Source organism: Macaca thibetana, chromosome 5 (assembly GCF_024542745.1).
Source record: "Macaca thibetana thibetana isolate TM-01 chromosome 5, ASM2454274v1, whole genome shotgun sequence".
NCBI classification, from domain to species: domain Eukaryota; kingdom Metazoa; phylum Chordata; class Mammalia; order Primates; family Cercopithecidae; genus Macaca; species Macaca thibetana.
In genome coordinates this window covers 5,313,365-5,333,660 of record NC_065582.1, presented here as the reverse complement: position 1 = coordinate 5,333,660, position 20,296 = coordinate 5,313,365, and the positions used below count along the sequence as shown (strand labels likewise).

At 39.6% G+C, this 20,296-nt stretch overlaps 2 protein-coding genes across 11 annotated transcripts in view; one reads left to right on the top strand and one right to left on the bottom strand.

The window, feature by feature from the left end:
• PRIMPOL (primase and DNA directed polymerase) overlaps window positions 1-7,038 on the top strand; it is a 42,006-nt gene extending 34,968 nt beyond the window's left edge. For 7 of the 9 annotated variants that reach the window (XM_050791695.1, XM_050791694.1, XM_050791703.1 and 4 more), the window contains 3 exons: window positions 3,594-3,676; window positions 3,761-3,807; window positions 6,620-7,038. In XM_050791695.1, coding sequence (XP_050647652.1) covers window positions 3,594-3,676; window positions 3,761-3,807; window positions 6,620-6,877 — 388 coding nt within the window. In that variant the 3' untranslated portion in view covers window positions 6,878-7,038. Of the gene's footprint in view, window positions 1-3,593; window positions 3,677-3,760; window positions 3,809-6,619 lie in introns of all 9 variants that reach the window. The other 2 variants (XM_050791701.1, XM_050791699.1) reach the window with 2 other exon arrangements.
• A 52-nt stretch (window positions 7,039-7,090) lies between these two features.
• CENPU (centromere protein U) overlaps window positions 7,091-20,296 on the bottom strand; it is a 43,549-nt gene continuing 30,343 nt past the window's right edge. Inside the window, exons 9-13 of one of the 2 annotated variants that reach the window (XM_050791704.1) lie at window positions 14,991-15,069; window positions 14,713-14,760; window positions 13,472-13,533; window positions 10,067-10,223; window positions 7,091-7,493 (exon numbers count right to left, since the gene is read on the bottom strand). In XM_050791704.1, coding sequence (XP_050647661.1) covers window positions 7,380-7,493; window positions 10,067-10,223; window positions 13,472-13,533; window positions 14,713-14,760; window positions 14,991-15,069 — 460 coding nt within the window. In that variant the 3' untranslated portion in view covers window positions 7,091-7,379. Of the gene's footprint in view, window positions 7,494-10,066; window positions 10,224-13,471; window positions 13,534-14,712; window positions 14,761-14,990; window positions 15,070-20,296 lie in introns of those variants that run through there. The other variant, XM_050791705.1, reaches the window with a different exon arrangement.

The window sequence follows — 20,296 nt, the reverse complement described above, 5'->3', positions numbered from 1 at the left end:
TCCTCAGTTATTGTGAAGAACTGGAGCTAGGATTGTGTTAACTTGTTCAAGACACTGCGTGGTATTGAGGGAACTAGTATTTATTGAATGCTTGGTATATATGCCAGGCCCTGTTTGAGAGATTTTCTTTAAAATGCCCATGGGAAGAGGAGGGAAAGTAAGGGATGAAGTAAAGCCAGAAGTAGGACTTTAAAACATAAAAGGATGATTAGAATAGAGATAAATAGATACCCAGTAGTTATCAGTTATGATGTGAGAAATTTTGCTGTTTTTTATTTCATGTCAAACCAACTCCTGTATCATCGAGCATATGTGGCCTGTGTGCTGGACGTGGGGAAAGGATCGGGACGCTCTTTCTGGGAAGCTGGAAACACATTGGGTAGCATGGTTCGGTGCCATACTTGATGTACTTAGATTAATTCAGTTTTAAAAAAGCTTGCAAAAACTGTAGGCTCAGTACACAAAGCTGTAACACAGAAAACACGAAGGAGATCAGTGCCACAGTCAGGACATAACCGCAACTATCAGTTGACGTATCTTCTGTTCTTTTTTGTACGCATATTAACTTACCAAAAAATCATTATCACATGGTGATCATAACACCTTGTATTATGTCTCCATGATCTATTCTATTTTTTACCCGTAGAATGTATCTTACGTACAAAAGTATAGATAACACACTTTTTTTTTTGTTTTCTGAGACAGAATCTCGCTCTGTCGCCCAGGCTGGAGTGCAGTGGCGTGATCTCAGCTCACTGCAACCTCCACTTCCTTGGTTCAAGTGATTCTCCTGCCTCAGCCTCCCAAGTAGCTGGGATTACAAGTGCGTGCTACCATGCCCAGTTACTTTTTGTAATTTTAGTAGAGACGGAGATTCACCACGTTGGCGAGGCTGGTCTCAAACTCCTGACCTCAAGTGATCTGCCTGCCCTGGCCTCCCAAAGTGCTGGGATTACAGGTGTGAGCCACCTCACCCAGCCGATAACACACTTTTATACGCACATTTTAAAGACTAAAATGACCACCTGTTGTATCTGCCACCCACCTTAAGAACCAGAACCTGATCAAACCTCAGAAGCACCTGTGGGCCCCAATTTCCCTCTCTCCCTGGCCCTCCAAGATGGTGGCCAGTGTCCCTATTTGTGTTCATCTTTTCCTTGTTTTTATGATTTTTCCATGTATGTTCATATCTCTAAACAATATACTGTTTTCTTTTTTTTTTTGAGACAGTTTCACTCTTGTTGCCCAGGCTGGGGTATAATCATGCGATCTCGGCTCACTGCAACCTCTGTGTCCCGGGTTCAAGCAATTCTCCTGCCTCAGCCTCCCGAGTAACTGGGATTACAGGCGCGCACCACTATGCCCAGCTAATGTTTTGTATTTTTAGTAGAGACAGGGTTTCTCCATGTTGGTCAGGCTGGTCTTGAACTCCCGACCTCAGGTGATCCGCCCGCCTCGGCCTCCCAAAGTGCTGGGATTACAGGCGTGAGCCGCCGCGCCCGGCCATAATTTTGAACTGCATCCTTTCCCTCGCTTTGCGGCAGCATGTCTGTGATTCTCACCCACGTTGCAGCGCGCGACTGTTGTTTATTCGGGTCATTGTTGTGCCGCATGCCATGTACGTAAATAGAAATATGCCACAGTTTATTTTCCCACAGTGGACATTTGGGTTGCTATTATAAACCATGAAGGTGGGAACCTTCTTGTACATAGCACCTAGGATACACGTGCAAGACTTTCTCAAAGTGGACTTGCTGTGTCATGGAATATGTACATATTTAATTTTACTAGATCATAAATTGTTTTCCCAAATGGATGTGCCAGTTTATAGTCCTGCCAGCAGTGTTTTGAGATTTTTCTACTGTTCCATGTTCTCACCAACACTTTTGTATTGTTAGGATTAAAAAATTGGTTTTGCTCATCTGGCAAATATAAAACAATATTGTGGTTTTCCTGGGAATTTCCCTGATTAATGAAGTTGAGGACTGGATAATCAAATTACATCCACGCACATCAGAAATCTTGCCCAGTGTCAAGCTTTACTAATAATGTCAGAATACAAGGAATGAAAAGGCACAAATGGGGCAGAGCAAGGCCCAGGGCATCTGCTCTTTCTGACTCACGCGGAAACCCGAGGCAGAAGTGCGCAACCCTGCGCACAGCGGAAGCGCCAAGGTTATGACTCACCTGCACTGTAGACTCCAGTTGCACAGCTGGGTGACATTTCCGGAAGGCGTGCCTCGCAATGCATCCATTCCAGACTGACTTACCAATGCAATTCTAAAATCAGAAACTTCCCGCAAAGAGCATTCTGTAGGTAAGGACTGAACGCCTAGCATTTGGTCCAGAAGTTCCCAGATTTTCTTGGTTCATGGTTCCCCTGGTGTCTTTGTTTTTTCACGTTTTCTCTGAGGCTGAAAGAAATACCTGAGCTCTGGTAATGAATTTCAAACAACTTGGTAAGTGTTTATGTCCTAACAGTTTAGTGGCATTTTGAATAACAGTATCCATTAAACTAAAACAAACAAACAAAAAACCAAACTTTGATTTCATTCTTAAATACTATTACTTATTAATGGGATGTATACTCTCCTTTTTTTCATGTTTTTGAGACAGGGTCTCACCCTGTCACCCAGGCTTGAGTGCAGTGGCATGGCCCAGGCTTGAGGACACAGTGCAGTGGCTCACTGCAGCTTTCATCTCCTGGGCTTGAGCGATATTCCTGCTTCAGCCTCTCGAGTAGTTTAGACTACAGGTGTGCCACCATGGTTGGTTAATTTTTAAATTTTTTGTAGATGGGGTCTCTCTCTGTTGCCCAGGTTGGCCTCGAATTCCTGCCCTCAAGCTATCCTCCCACCTCAGCCTCCCAAAATGCTGGGATTACAGGTGTGAACCACCTCGCCAGGCCTATGTATGCACTCTTAAACTTTGGAATCAGATTAGACACTGGCCTCCCTAACTCATACCTTGTTCTCCGTTGATGTTAATGGTGCTTTTTTGAGACGGAGCCTTGCTCTGTCACCCAGGCTGGAGTGCAATGGCGCGATCTTGGCTCACTGCAACCTCTGCCTCCCGGGTTCAAGCAATTCTCCTGCCTCAGCCCCCTGAGTAGCTGGGATTACTGGTGCCCGCCACCACGCCTGGCTAATTTTTTTTGTATTTTTATTAGAGATGGGGTTTCACCATGTTGGCCAGGCAGGTCTCAAACTCCTGACCTTGTGATCCACCCACCTTCGCCTCCCAAACAGGTGTGAGCCACGGCGCCTGGCCTGATGTTAATGGTGCTTTTTATTATAACCACACCCCAAACCCCAGCTCTACAAAGATGCAGCTGTATTATTTGGTGAATACAGGTTGAGAATTGTTGTATCTTCCTGGGGGAACTTTTGTATCTACTTTTTGCCCTGCAGTTCATTTTGTGTGATTTTTGGCAACCACTGTTTTGGTTGATATATATTTTTATCCTTTCACTTTTTAATTTATCTCCATCTTTGTAAGTTTTAGGAATTTTTTTTGGAACAGCATGCAGCTGGATTTTGTTTTCTACCCAGTCTGGGTATTAATATTACTTTTTTTTTTTTTTTTAAACAAAGGATTCTGGTTGATCTGAAAAATGAAGTTTGGTATCAAAAATGTCATGACCCTGTATGTAAAGCAGAAAACTTCAAATCTGACTGTGAGTTACTAATTTTTACATTTACCACAAAGTAAAAATTAGATAGCTATAATATGTAATAGTTTTGCTGTCTTTCTGATTCAGGTTTCCCATTGCCTGCTGAAGTATGTCTCCTGTTTCTTTTCAAAGAGGTAAGTACAGATTTTAGTCTTTCTCCTTACCAGGGAGTTATTGGTACAATAGTATACCTGAGCCATGAGTGTCCAAATAGCTTTGAACCCCATTTGGTACCTTGTTTTCACTTATGACTGTATTGTAGGAATATATTGTAGTGATTTTCCCGTTTCAGCACATACCTAATACACACCTTGTTTTTCACTGCTGCTTGAGAAGGTGTACAATTTCATCAGTCCCAGGCATTTAAGAAGTTTCCCATATTTTGCTTTTCAAAGTAACAAAATACCCATCTTTGTGTTTCTTTGAACATTTGTATCTGTAGGATGAATTTCTAGAAGTAGAATTGTGTCAAAGGGCATATTCAGTTTTAATTTTGGCAGGTATTACCAGATTGTCAAACCAACATTTTTCTCTTAAAGATTTTTATTTACCCAAATAATTAACATGCATTGTAGACTGAAATGAAAATACATAAAATTAGGTCAGGCACGGTGGCTCAGGCCTGTAATCCCAGCACTTTAAGAGGCCGAGGCAGGCGGATCACTTGAGGTCATGAGTTTGAGACCAGCCTGGCCAACATGGAGAAACCCCATCTCTACTAAAAATACAAAAATTAGCCAGGTGTGGTGACCCATGCCTATAATCCCAGCTACTCAGGAGCCTGAGGCAGGAGAATCCCTTGAACCCGGTAGGCGGAGGTTGCAGTGAGCTGATATCATGCCACTACACTCCAGCCTGGCAGATAAGAGTGAGACTGCCTCAAAAAAGAAAAAAAAAAAAAAAAAAAAAAACCATAAAATTAGGAAATACACAAAAAGCAAAAGAGGAATCTTCCTCACTCATTTGACCAGAGATAAATGATACAAATGTTTTGGCATGTACCTTTGAGAATTTATGTGTTCATTGTGATAGCACACATACTATTTCAGTTTTTTTTCTACTTGAAGTATCACAAATATCTTCAGTGGCACAAATTGCTCTCCATGCAAAGTATAGGATATTAGACCTCCACAAATAATTTGAGAGCACCTATTACCTCACACTTTGCCAACAGTGCTTGTTTACCTCGAATCACTACTCATCTGGTAGGCAAAAATGCAGTACCTCAGTTGTTTTAATTTGCATTTCTTTAATGAACTTTTTTCAGATTCACTATTAGTATTTCTGTAATGAAGTGCGTGTACCTGTCCTCTATCCATTTTTCTGTAACTTTTTTGCAATAACTTAAGTACTCTTTTTGACATATTTCTTTTACTTTTAGGTTTTAGTTTGTGTTTTTGTTTTTTTTGGTCACATCTATCAGCTTTTTCCTTTATAGTGTTATGGTTAGAATAAAGTTACCTGCTACAAGCAGAACAAGTGATTGGGTTTATAGTCTAGAAAATTCAATCTGGTATCTACTCAAGTTGTAACACATGTCCATCGAAAAAAACTCCATCCGTTTGAAATGGTGGAAATTCCATTCTTGGTCTGCAAGAGCTGGACATAAAATAACTGATAGCCAAATTCTCTGGCAAAATACCAGGTTAAAATGTGTGTTGAAATAAGAACAAAGTAAATTTAAAAAAATAAACTGTCTCCCAGAGGAGGAGGATTTTATCATCCTTGTTGGTCTGGATTGTGATTTCGGTATTTGTGGTTGCAGTGGATTTTTAAGCTTTTTCCGCTTATCCAGTAACGTGTCAAAAATGCCAAGTTGAAAGTACCATTGGGGTACAGTATTACTACTTGGACATAACTGTTTAAAATAATAAAAGATATATAATGAACACCCATGAACCTATCACTTGGTTTTCAGTTAACATTTTGCCTCGTGCTTCATCTGGTTTTTAAAAAAATATTTTAAACTAAATTACCAGTTGGTTTTATTTATACCTGCTTTTCTATTGCACTGATCATTTTATTTCATTGGTGACCTGATTTTAAATTTAATATAAAGGTCTGACCTACAGAAATGTACAAGAATAAGGAACTCTGCTGTCTGTCCTTCATTGAGATTTGCCATTTGTTAACATTTGGCAACATTCGTTTTCTCCTTCTACTGTATATACATATGCATTCTTATTTTTGATGACTCAAACTGCAGACATCAAAACCCTTCATCTCCTAATATTTAAGCACGTAGCTGAAGAATAAGACATTCTGTAGATTTTTTAATGAGAGGGGGGTATCATGTTGCCCGGGCTGGTCTCAAACTCCTGGCCTCAAGCAGTCGTCCTGTCTTAGCCTCCCAAGTAGCTGGGATTACAGGCACGTGCCACTGCACTGAATAAGGACATTCTTTACATAAATAATTTTTTGAGAGGATCAACTAAATGTCTATACTGACGACATTCTATGGTAAAATAATTGATACAATACTATTATGTAATATACAATCCAGTCATATTTTGGCAACTGTTTTTAATCTTTTTTCAATCCGTTTATAATTTTCTAAATACTTTAAAATTTAGAGCATGGGTAGTTAAGTCCATTGTAAAGGTAGCAAATTTATCTTGATTTGTCTTCAGCTGGACTGTCCACTTGTTAAAAAATTAAATCTACTCTTGCTCTTCCTCCATTGGGGAATATTGAAAAGTATGTGTCACAGCACTGCAGGTAATTTCAAATTTGGAATTTCAAGTGTGTCTGAGCTTCGGTGCAACAATGTTTGCCTCAGTGCACTCATTCCCACGGTGAGATATCGGAGACAGCATTCCTTCAGCATATTCACTTTAGTATCTGTCACTTAATACCTTACTTCAACATAGAGTATATGGTTAAATCACATATCCTGAGTAAATATTTTCCTGTCCCACTCTCTCACCCTTCCCCACTGAAATAAAGGAAGAAGAGTTGACAACAGATGAAGCAGATGAAACTAGGAGCAATGAAACCCAGAATCCTCATAAACCATCACCTAGCAAGCTGTCAACAGGTGCATCTGCTGATGCTGTCTGGGATAATGACATTGATGATGCTTATTTTTTAGAAGCTACTGAAGATGCTGAACTAGCTGAAGCTGCAGAGAACAGTCTTCTCAGTTATAACAATGAAGCGGATGAAATTCCTGATGAGCTAATTATAGAAGTATTACAAGAGTAGCTAATTCACTATGGACACTTTTGTCACCAGGCTATAATTTGCCTGATGTCTGTGAGATTTGATAAATATATCATTCAACCTGATAAGTTTTATCACTTTGCTTTCCAATTTTTGTTTTTTACTTCTATAAACCAATTTTATTAAAAATTACCTTTGATGTACTTAAATTCAATAGAAATCGCCTTAACTAATCAAAATTACATTCACATCAACTTAATTTTACAGGTTTATTACAGCTCATATCTGGGGCTGATTAAGGTGTCAACATTTTTAAATTACTCAAGATATTAACCAGAAAAGATGATTATGGCCTCTAAAACTATTGGACAAACTGATGCTATTTAACATTGTTCACAGCCATTTAATTTGAATAACAAATTTTAGATTCTGGCAAGTAGGCCATAACTTCTTTGCAAAACAATTTATTTATAAAAGTACAGTTTCAGACGGTAACAGCATGAGACTAGTCTTCCTATGGGCACATTTTAGTAGATTGCTCTTCTCATTCCTGGTCAAGGAGCTTCTCTAACTGATGGTTGATATTTCGCAGATGGCTTTCGGCTCCCAAAAGTGTTCTTGCTTTAAATAACAGGGCTGGAAGGCTGGATGAATCATACTGTTGAAAGAAAAAAACTTATATAATTAGCAATATCAAAAACTTACAACCTTGTCGTCACGTAGCCCAGTCTTATGACCAATGCAAATTTTGATTGAGCTTTCCATTAACTACTCCTCTCATTTTTAACTAGGACCATTAAGACAACTGGTTTTAATCCATTTCCTTAAAACATAATTGATCACGAAGTAGCTAGGGAGCTGCTCTGCAAAGCTTGAACTGATCTTCTTATCCCAGAAGACCAGTTGATTCAAAGAACTGTATCATCTCTATTACTGAAGACAGGAAATCATGCCTGGGACACGTCAAGGCTTGGTTTTGGCAAGTCTGCTCGTGCTGTGTAGGGTCTGCTTGATATCATGTCTATTTTAAAACACTGAAAACTGTAAGATAGGTTTTACTTTAACTAAAGAACTAATGGAATGAGGACACCAGATCCATAAAAGTTCCTAAGAAAAAAAAAAACCCCAAATCTATCATCTCAAGAAATTATTGGGAGAATCAATTAAATGTCTCAAAGGTTACCAATCCAAATGTTCTTAATGATTAAAGTTAAAATTAGAACACAAACCCAACATAAAATAAAACACAACATCCAACTCATGATTTTGAAATAATTAACATTTTGAGACGGAGTCTCACTCTGTCAGCAGGCTAGAGTATACAGTGGCGTGATCTTGGCTCACTGCAATCTCCGCCTCCTGGGTTCAAGCAATTCTCTGCCTCAGCCTCCCAGGTAGCTGGGATTACAGGCGCCCGCCACCAGGCCCGGCTTTTTTTATTTTTTTAAGTTTTTTAGTAGAGACGAGGTTTCACCATGTTGGCCAGGCTGGTCTTGAACTCCTGACCTTGTGATCCACCGGCCTCAGCCTCCCAAAGTGCTGGGATTACAGGCGTGAGCCACCATGCCCAGCCCCGATTTTGAAATAATTAACAAAGTCAAAATTCCAGTTGCAAATTGTATCTAAGGGTGCATGATTAAATTCCCCTTACAGAATTGTATCATACTTTGATAGTTTGCTGTTTAATATCATGTTTTCAAGATGACAGCAGAAAAGCTGTCATGCTGTGACTACCACACATGATAATGAAATTTTATACAAATATTTGACAAACTAATGTGTTCAAGCTCCCATGGGCACCTGCTCTAGGGAGGGATAAAGGGGAAGAAGTCACATTTGTCACTAAATGTTTAGAGTAAGACATATGCCCAAATATCTACACTCAATAAGGCAAAAGTGAGAGTTACTACAAGAGGAGTGCAAGAAGGCACTGAGGTCATGCCAAGAACAGGATGCTCATCCAGTGGTGTTTTCCAGACAAGGCAGAGACACTAAACCTCGCTTTTAACTAAAGTATTATGTTCAAGCTGAATCAATGCTACAGGTAACTTCCCCAAATTTAGTAACCAAACTCCACATCATAAGCTTTGGACTAGTGAGGTAATTTAAAAAAATACCTTTAAAAGCATTCTATTTCCAGATCTCTAATATATAAACAAATCTTAGGCTCAGGAAAATTAACTTAGATCAGTGTCAAAACCTTAACATTGAATTTAGAAGTGAAGAATACAAATCTGATCATAAAATATGTGTATATTACATATAATTATACATATTTTATATAAAATTATATTAGGGTATACAAATTTTTTCCCTAGAACTTAAACATTTCTATTAATCTGAGGCAGATGGCCTAACAGTAGCAAAGTCTGCAGTAAAAATCCAGAAGCAGCTACAAAACGTATTAAAACAATAAATATGTTTTCCCATTATATTCCCTTTTAATGTTTCTTAACTTTTTTTTTTTTTTTTTTTTTTTTTTTGAGACAAGGTCTTGCTCTGTCACCCAGGCTGGAGTGCAGTGGTGCGATCACAGCTCAGTGCAGCCTGGACCTCCAGGGCTCAAGTGATCTTCCCACCTCGGCCTCCTGAGTAGCTGGGACTACAAGCACGCACCACCACACCTGGCTAGTTTTTGTATTTTAGTAGAGAGAGGGTTTCACCATATCGCCCAAGGCTGGTCTTGAACTCCTGGGCTCAAGGGATCTACCTGCCTCAGCCTCCCAAAGTGCTGTGATTACAAGTGAGAGCCATCACACCCGGCCTGTTTCTTAGCTTCTAAAATCATACCTACCACTTATATGGAAAAATCGCTTGTTTTTCATATGTAAAAGACGCTGTGAACATGGGCTAGACAAAACAGAAAAGGTTGGTCTTTCAAACATGGCTCAGTGGTCTTATATGAATGAAAATTATAATACAGCAGAGTGTGATTTTTCAGTTGAGATTTATACACAGAATATAAACTTCCCTTGATGAAATTCAGCTGTCCGAGTGAAAATATCTTACACGAATCAGCAATTCTGGACATTACTCCTCCAGCCTTCATTAAGTAGCTAAGAAAAGTGCTGATATAATGAAGTTTCACTGGCTTACAGCGGTACTATTTTAGGTGGACTCTGTAATTCTGTCTCTGCACTTGTCTTTCCCCAAAGCTTCTGATACTCTAGCATGAAAATGCCCTCCCGCAATCATCTTCTGAAGCATGGTAAAAAGTAAAATTGGAATTACCGTTTCCTTTATGTTTGGTTCTTTTGCTTGAACATCCGAATAATCTTGATAAAGCTGTTTTAAATTAGATAAGAAATATGCTGCATTCCTAAGGGAAGACTTTCTCTCTCTAAGTTCATCATATTTTGTTTGTAGTTGTTTCAGCTGTGGCTCTAACCTAAAACAAAAATAAGTGACATATAATAAAATGTACCAGTCTATCGTGTGTGAAACTGAGGTTGTAAGTACACTGAGCGAGTGTGAAGAACCGGGGTTGGCCAACTAGATGATTTGCTTTGGCTCTGAAACTATGAATGTGTAAAAGATTCTGGGTTTCAGTTTAAAATGTAGGAAAAAAAAAATCTCTGAAATACAATGCACAATGAATAATTAGCAGTGACATTCACAGAAGAATATTCCTTATAAATGTTGAAATTCATCAAGCCATTCAAGTCTACGGAACTACTGGATCAAATGTATGTTTGGCTAACATTCAGAGGCTCGTGCCGGAGGAGCCAGGCACTACAGTCTAACACAGAAACCACGGACAAAAAGCTTTCCCAGTGCTCCTTCCTCTTATCAAATCTTGTCCACTCTCCAAAGTCTAATAAAACCAGTGGAAGACGTTCAGTGCCTGGATGAAAACATGTGACCTTGGGCAAACTGTTTCATCTCAATGGCTGAATTTCTTCACCTATAAAATAAAAAGGTATAACTTGGGTTTTATGGACCAACAAAAAAAATGAGGGGCAAAGGCGGCAAATTTTGTATTTTGCCAAATAAAGATTTAAAACACAACTATTCTCTAATATAATTTCATAAAAACGTCTTTTTTTTTTTTTTTTTTTGAGACGGAGTCTTGTTCTGTCACCCAGGCTGGAGTGCAGGGGCATGATCTCATCTCACTGCAACCTCTGCCTCCTGGGTTCAAGCGATTCCCCTGCCTCAGCCTCCCAAATAGCTGGGATTACAGGCGCCCACTACCACGCCCGGCTAATTTTTGTATTTTTAGTAGAGATGGGGTTTCAACATGTTGGCCAGGCTGGTCTCAAAACTCCTGACCTCACTGATCCACCCGCCTCAGCCTCCCAAAGTGCTGGGATTACCAGCATGAGTCACGAAAAGTCTTCCTTAACAATTCTTTACATTGAACAAATGCAGCGCTGGGGAAAACTCACTACTGAGCTGGCAGTCGTGGTCAGGAGTGCTGAATTTGGAGTCAGTCAGCTGACAGTGAATCCTGGCTCCCCCACTACCTAGAGCTGCGCCTCTGGGCAAGTTACCTCCCTGTGCCTTAAGTTTTCATATGGCAAGTTAAAATAATGATATACCATAGTTTTTTTTATTACACCTTTTCAAAATACACTTCTCAACTTCTAAATTTATATCTAGAAAAGAAACAAAAGCCTGTGCTTTAGGTTTTCATATAGCAAGTTAAAATAATGATATACCATAGTTTTTTTTATTATGCCTTTTCAAAATATACTTCTCAACTTCTAAATTTATATCTGGAAAAGAAACAAAAGTCAGTCTTTAAAACATGTCTCAGGCCGGGTGCGGTGGCTCACATCTGTAAACCCAGCACTTTAGGAGGCCGAGGCGGGCGGATCACAAGGTCAGGAGATCCAGACCATCCTGGCTAACACAGTGAAACCCTGTCTCTATTAAAAATACAAAAAAAAATTAGCCAGGTGTGGTGGCGGGCGCCTGTAGTCCCAGCTACTTGAGAGGCTGAAGCAGGAGAATGGTATGAACCTGGGAGGCGGAGCTCGCGGCGAGCCCGAGATAGCGCCACTGAACTCCAGCCTGGGCGAGAGTGAGACTCTGGATCAAAAAAAAAAAAAAACAAACAAACACAAAAAAACAAAAAAACTCATCTCAGTAGTCTCACACTGAAGACAAGTGTAACCAGGCACAGCCTGACTATAGCTATAACCACTTGTCTCATAGGACTGTGATGATGAGTTAGCATAGAAAGCGTTTAGGAAAGTGCCCTGCCACAGAGGAAGCTTGTAAATGTCAGCTTTCCTTGTTATATTTGCCTTTAGTTTTCTTATTTTGGCCTGGGTCAATGAAAACCTTACCATAGGCCAGCACCTGTCCAGAGACTCGATTTAGAAACCAACAGATTAGACAACTGCTTTCTCCCCCTTAAACTCCTGTGGCAGTCTCTCTTTTCTTTTTTTTTTTGAGACACAGTTTCACTCTGTCACCCAGGCTGGGGTGCACGGGCACGATCTTGGTTCCCTGTAACTTCTGCCTCCCAGGTTCAAGTGATTCTTGTGCTTCAACCTCCCCAGTAGCTCAGATTACAGGCGTGCGCCACCACACCCCGTTAATTTTTGTATTTTTGAGATGGGGTTTCACTATGTTGGCCAAGCTGGTCTTGAACTCCTGACCTCAAGTGATCCGCCCACCTTGACCTCCCAAAGTGCTGGGATTACAGGTGTGAGCCACTGTGCCTGACCTAGCAGGCTCTTTTTAAAAACTTAGTTTTGAATGAGTTTTTAAAAGTTTCAACTTTTAATTATACACATTATTTTCTGACAATATCACTTTCTTTCTCAAGCTATTTTTAAGCTCAGGAACAGACAGCACATCTAGCACTGTTTTATTACCAAGACTCTAACTCTCATGACAGCCATGGCCTCAAAACATACTTGTGGGCTGCCACCTGATGTGCGCTCCAGTCTTCCTAACCAGAAATTGGGGGCAGCCCTGGCCTGCAGGGCCTGGTAAGTTCACCTGGCCCACACTTGGGAGTGGATTCACATGCATGCCACTCCAAGGCATACCCTTCGACCGTAACAACATAAACAACAACTGTCAACACATACACAGCACTTACTGCGTGCGCCTGTCCCTGTGGCGCACTTTCTATATATGTGCTCATCTAATTTCCACAGCACTTTCTATATATGTACTCATCTAATTTCCACAGCACTCTATGTTTTTCACATGTGAGCAAAAGTAACCAAAGACAGAGGCAGAATTTGAGAATACCGAAGTCTAGGTATGATGATGATGACGCCTACATACAAAAGAGGCAACTGAGACACTGGGACACCAAATAACTTGGTCAAGGTTGCGCAGCCAGTAAGTGGCAGAGCTTGGGTTCAACCCAAGCAGTTCAAGCAGTTTAATGCGTAGATTCTAGAATTCAACCCAGGCAGCTGAATTCTGGAATCTAGGCATTATATCTCTTAAGGCCAGAGCTGAGAAATCTGTGGAGATAGATCAGTGTGGAATTCTCCTTTGCCAAAAGGTGGGGCAACTAGGCAACATACCCTGCCTTCACTGAGTATCGGAGCTTGAAGATAACCTGGGCTTTAATACAACACAGCAGCAAGTGTCACTCCCCTAAATGACACACCATAATTACATCCTTTTAGGTAAGTGCTCAAACAGGATTTGATAGTATCTTACCGAAGCAGTTCATCCTGGACTTCAATCATACGCTGCCTTTTCTTTTCGATATCTGAAATCATCTAAGTAACACAATCATTTGTGTTAAAATTAATTTGTAACTGTTTGAGCACTGCCACATACGCTGCCAGGTAATGAAGTGCAGTGGAAAACAAGACAGACCCAATTCTTACCATCACAGACTTTGGTCTAATGGGGAAGACAGACATTACACAGAAACAATATGTATTTACAACCTGTGATATGTGCTATAAAGGAAAAGAAGAGAGAACTCTGGAAAAGAAAAGCAAGGGCCAGGTCTTTACTGGACCCTGTGACCTGTAAAGTGAGGAGATTTTATCTAGGTGCACTAGGAAACTATCAAAGCAGGGGAGTGTTGTGATCCACTCTGTATTTTAAAAGGAACATTTCAATGTATTTTATTATCTCAGTCATCGAGTCACTTTTAGTGACTACGTAATACTCCACTGTTAGACATTCATAGTGTTCCCATTCGGTAATAAGTAATGCAGAAATGACCAATAAAAGATTAAAACTGAAAGAAAAACAAAAACATCCCAGAGCTTGCAATCACTGGAAGGAAAATGTATGTATTTCAAGTCTAGTTCTATTTTAAATGCAGAGGTGGTCTTCCACTCCTGGATTCACCTCTGACGCTCAGAGGCCATTTGGTCCAGCCGTTTCCAGGTAAGCAAAGGAGACTCTCATGTTGGCTGGCTTGTCGCCCACTGCAGACCCAGTGGTGTATAGTTTATAGGTGGTATGGCAATGAAGCAGCAGAGCCAGGACTAGACATGAGGTCTCCTGACCCTTAACCCAGTATTCTTCCCAGGCTGTCCTACCTGGGACAGTTCTTTATTCTAAAAGGTTGTGCTTTTCGACGTCCGCAAAAGCAATAAATATATATTAATATTTATCCATATAAGTGGTCATCTTGGACTTGGTAGTCTTTTAAAAGCTAACTTTGTGACATTAATAAAAGGCTTAAATTTCTGTCTTTAATTATAAAAACAATTATTTTGACACTTGTGCAGCCTTAGGAAACAAAAGTGACTAGGATCCCCATTCCTTACCTTGCATTAATAATACCAACCATATCAACCATGAGATCAACCAAATAAAAGCCTGACAAGATTATGAAATCTACTCACACTCTAAAGGCTGTAAACCCAGAGTCAAGTCTTTACATAACTCTACATGTTAGTATTGACTCTATGACTCTAATCACATACATCATTTACCTTAGCATTCTTCCTTTTCAGATTTTTCAACATCTGGCTTTCTTTAAGCTACATAAAACAAAAAATACGTATGTACATTATTTTCCAAAAGTAAATGTTAGTTTCACATGTATCACATTCAGTTAAAAACAGTTATGTTTTTATGAATAGTTATGAATAGTTCTAAGGAGTTTATTACCATACTGCCAACAAATGCAAGCTTTTCTAAGACAACAATATGCTGCTTCAGGATTAGTGAAAAAAACCTTAGACCAACAAATTCATGTCAGTGAGCTTACCAATTTGATGACTTGTTCTTTAACATTAACGTAAAATGTGTCGATGGCTGCCCTACAAACTTTAGATTCTGTTCTTTCTCTGTAGAGGAATTAAAAAAAAAAGTCTAAGTACCATGATGGATTTTGAAAGGTGTTTCATTTGCTTAGCATATAAACAAACATGTACATACAATTTGGCATATACCTTTTTTATTTTAAAAATATCTTTAATCTCATTTTTTTATAATTTCAATTTTTTAGATTAAGGGATTTGTTATATGGGCATACTGCATGACACTGAAGTCTGGGGTACAACTGACCCCATCACTCAGGTAGCGAGCATGATACCCAACAGGTTGTTTTTCAGTCCTTGAATCCCTATTCCCTCTAGGAATCTCCAGGATCTACTGTTGCCATCTTTATGTCCATGTGTACCCAATGTTTAGCTCCCACTTATAAGCGAGAACACGCAGTATTTGGTTTTCCGTTCCTACAATAATTCACTTGGGATAATGACTTCCAGCTGCATCCATATTGCTACAAAGGACATGATTTTGTTCTTTTTTATAGCTGTGCAGTATTCCATGGTCTACATATACCATATTTTCTTTATCCAACCCACAGTTGATGGGCACCTAGGTTGATTCTGTCTTTGCTATCATGGATAGTGCTGTGATGAACATATGAGAACACCATTTTAACTAACTAAGATGGCAATGTTCAGCCTGAAAAAAATACTGGAAACACGTATCAGCAAAAGAAAAAGAACAAATACATTTTTCTGTAAGCCCTCCAGTACGGGGTCATCTTAATTCCCTGATACTAAACAACCTCACAGGTGATACCAAGTAAGGTAGAAATGCTTATGGCTAATCCCAGTCTTTTCCTACTACCTGAAAGACCCAGCAGACTTTATTCCTTCCCTCTCTGCCTGTTAGCAAAAGGAGGAGCAACTGTGTAACACATTTGGACTAGCCAAAAAGTAGCCATAAATCAGGTGATAGTTCTTCAGAAACTATAAAACTGACTAAAAGAAACTGCCTCAGGTCTCTGTCGCTGGGGAGAAGAGATCTGGTGGCCAGTCTCTGATTCTTCTGGCTTGGCTCACTCACCCATTAAGATGGCTATTATTTTAAAAAACAGAAAACAACAAGTGTTGGTGAGAAAGTACAGAAATAGGAACCCCTGTGTTGCTGGTGGAAATGTAAAACGATATAGTCACTGTGGAAAACAGTATTGGCAGTTCCAAAAAAAACAAAAAATAAAATAAAATAATTAAACATAGAACAACCACATGATCCAGCAATTCCTCTTCTAGGCATATACACAAAAGAATTGAAAGCATGGACTTGAATATCAATTGTACATCAATGTGTGTAGCAGCATTATTCACAATAGCCAAAAGATGGGAACAACTCAAGTGTCCACTGATAGATAAGTGGATAAAGAAAATGTGTTAAAATCATGACCATATAACAATGTCTCAGTCAACAATGGATGGCACATACAATGGTAGACCCATAAAACAATGGAGCTAAAAATATCTTATCACCTAGTGACACTGTTGCCATCAAAATGTCATAGCACAATGCATTATTCACATACTTGCCGCGATGCTGGTGTAAACAAACCTATAGTGTTGCCTAGTTGTGTATATAGTTAGGTATACTGCATAAAACTTGATAATAAATTACCAAGTGCCCCAAACAGGTATAACATTTTTTATCTTTTATTTATTTATTTATTTTTGAGATAAGGTCTTACTCTGTCACCCAAGTTGGACTGAGTAATGCGATCATGGAGCACTGCAGCCTCAAACTCCTCGACTCCAGTGATCCTCCTGCCTCAGCCTCCCGTGTAGCTGGAATTACAGGAATATGCCACCATGCCTGCCTAATTTTTAACTTTTTTGTAGAAAATGGGTCTCATTATGTTGCCCAGGCTCATTTTTTATCTTTTATACCATATTTTTACTGTACCTTTTCTATGTTTAGATACACAATTTACCATCATGATACAATTACCTACAGTATTCAATACAGTGACATAGTATTGAATGAACTTGCTGTCCAAGTGTGTATCCTGGGAGGAACAGGCAACACATCATATAGCCACGGCATGTACTAGGCTACACCATCTAAGTTGGTGTAAGTACACTCTACGTTAACACAATGACAAAACTGCCTAAGGATGCAGTTCTCAGAACACATCCCTGTTGTTAAGAGACATGAATGGGTATTCTTATGACTGAATATGATTCCACCTTAAAAAGTAAATTCTGACACATGCTATGACATGGGTGAGCCTTGAGGACATCATGCTGAGTGAAATAAGACAGTCACAAAAGGACAAATATTGTATGATTCCACTCATATGAAGTACCCAGAGCAGTTAGATTTACAGAGACAAAGTAGAATAGTGATTGCTGGGGGAGGGAGGAATGAGGAGTCATTGCTCAAACAGGTACAAAGCTACCGTTTCATAAGGCTTTAGTTCCAGAGATGGGTTGCTTAACAAAGTGCACACAGTTAACACACAATAAAGAGAAAATATTTCTACACTTCACACCTATCACAATGGCTAAAATAAAAATTAGTGAGAACACCAAATGCTGGCAAGGATGCAGAGAATCTGGATCATACACTGTGGAAAACAGTCTGTCCCTTACAAAACTGAACATGCAATTACCATATAACCCAACAACTGCACTCTTGGGCATTTATCCCAGAGAAATGGAAGCTCAGGTTCAAACAAAAAAATGTATACAAATGTTCACAGCACTGTGTGTGTAACAGCCCAAAACTAGAAACAACCCAAATTCCTTCAATGGGTGAATGTCAAACCATGGTATATCCATACCATGGAATGCTACCTAGCAATGTAGTGGAATGGAATCATACAACAGCTTGGATGAATCTCCAAGGCATTATGCTGAGTGGAAAAAAGCCAATCCCAAAAGGTTGCACACTATAGAGTTTCATTTATATAACATTCTTGAAATGATGAAATGACAGAAATGGAGAACAGGTTAGTGGTTTCCAGGGCTTGGGGCTGTGGGTGTAGCTATAAAAGGGCAACATGAGGACAGACGGGGCATGAGGACACAAGAATTCTGGCAGTGATGCAATACACAAACCTATACATATGATAAAATCCCTATATTATTCCTCACAACTGCATGTGATTCTACAATTATCTCAAAAGACATTTAATTAAAAAAAAAATAAAGTTGTAACTTGTTATTACACATTGAACTAAACAAAAAAATTCATGAATAATGAGGTATTTCTATAGATGCATGTTCATAGCAACATTATTCACAACAGCCAACAGGTGGAAGCAACCCAAGTGTCCGCTGATGAATGAATGGGTAAACAGTGAATGGAGGAATGGTCATCTGTGTACACACAAACGCAGCCTTAACAAAGAAGGAAATTCTGATGCATGCTATCACACAGATGAGCCTTGAGGACATGCTAAGTGAAATAAGTCAGTCACAAAAAGACAAATACTGGATGGTTCCATTTATGTGAAGTATTCGAAGTAGTCAAATTCATAGAAACAGAAAGTAGAAGGGTGGTTGCCAAGCACTAGAGATGGGGTGAAGAATAGAACATTGTGATTTAATGGGTACAGAATGTCAGTTGTGCAAGATAAAGAAGTTCTGGAGACTGGTAGCACAACAAGATGAATATACTTAACACTACTGACCTGTGCACTTAAAAACACTCAATGGCAAATTTTATGTTATGTGTATTTTAGCACAATTAAAAATTTACATAAGTCCCACTTAAAAAAAAAAAAAAGAATTTCTAATGCAATATAAATATCAAATCATTATTTTCAGATGTTAGAATATTTTTTAAATATAGCCAGTCATCATGGCACATGCTTGTAATCTCAACTACTCTGAAGGCTGAGGTGGGAGGATCCCCTAAACCCAGGAGTTGGAGACCAGCCTGGGCAACACTGTGAGACCCCATCTAAAGAAATTTTTTTTTTTAAATAAGAAAAGCTGGTCAGGCCTCTCCGCATATGGCTTGTAATGATAAATCGATAGATTCTTTCAACCACAAAGGTGATGGTCTACACAAGACAGCTCTTCCAAATTCTAGCAACTTAAACATCTGGCAAAATTCAATTAATTGAATCAGCTATAGACTATTCTAAGCGTTTGTAATGTTGCATTTCATGGCATACTTCCCTACTTATACATAAACTGCTTATCGTCAGTTTATACTGATATAACAGTGAAGCTATTCAGGTCTGAGTGCTAGGTACAGGATATTAAAAACAGATCCTTAAATAGTTGTTGACTTAATTTTGAAAGAGTGAAGTGTTTCACGTGGCTGAGAACACCACATTGTCAAGGAAACAAAATGAGATCAGTGATTCACCAGAATTCTTATTTGGTATGACAAAAATACAAAGTTGTACTGCAATGTTATATAAGTATAAGAAAAATACTATGCCTCTTCTAAATCATTTCTTATATCAAGAACTTACTACCCACTGCAGCAACTCAGACCTGTCCCTGTGTCCTTACTACCCACTGGGTAGTAAGTTCTTGACATAAGAAATGATTTAGAAGGGGACAATGCCATTTTCCCTAAAACATCAGAAATCTATAATAAGCTTCCTATAAGAGATTTGTGAATAGGAAAAGGATAACACAAGCAAGATGGTCTTGGGTGTGTTAACTGTGCTAGTTTTAACAGGAAACTGGCTCTGGAATATACAGAAGAGTAAAACAGGTACTTCCCACAATGATGATGATGAATTGGCATGACAGGCTGGCTCCTTTCCCCAAGCTCACCCAGAACTACAGAGGGAATACCACAGAGAAAATGGAGAAAGCTGTGAAAACCCTGAGGGTGAGGTCATGTAGAGAGGATGACTGCTGTGAGGAGTGGCGCTGTGGCCAGGGCAGGAATAGACAGCTGTGGGAAACTGACTCCTGCCTCTTCCCATCACCGATCTCATCAACAGTGTGCCTGCTCCACCCCCGCTCCCCTGCCCCCTGCAGCAACTTAGACCTCGGTCCCTGTGTCCTCATCAAGACTGAAACTGGGGTTGGACTTGGGCCTAAAGAAAAACATGGGAGGCTGACTGACTTTGGGCAGCTGTTTCCTCACCCTTCCCCGGTCAAACCCCCATGCTGGAGAATGATGACCCACAGAGTCCATCTTTTCTTCCTGCTGCTCCTCTGTGGAGGGTGAGGAGTGAAGTACTGACCTGACAGGCTGTTTTGTGAGATGAGTAGCTGAGGCTGCCCACCCTAGGGCTTACCCCACCCCCTGCACTCACAGGCACTAACAGAGACTGGA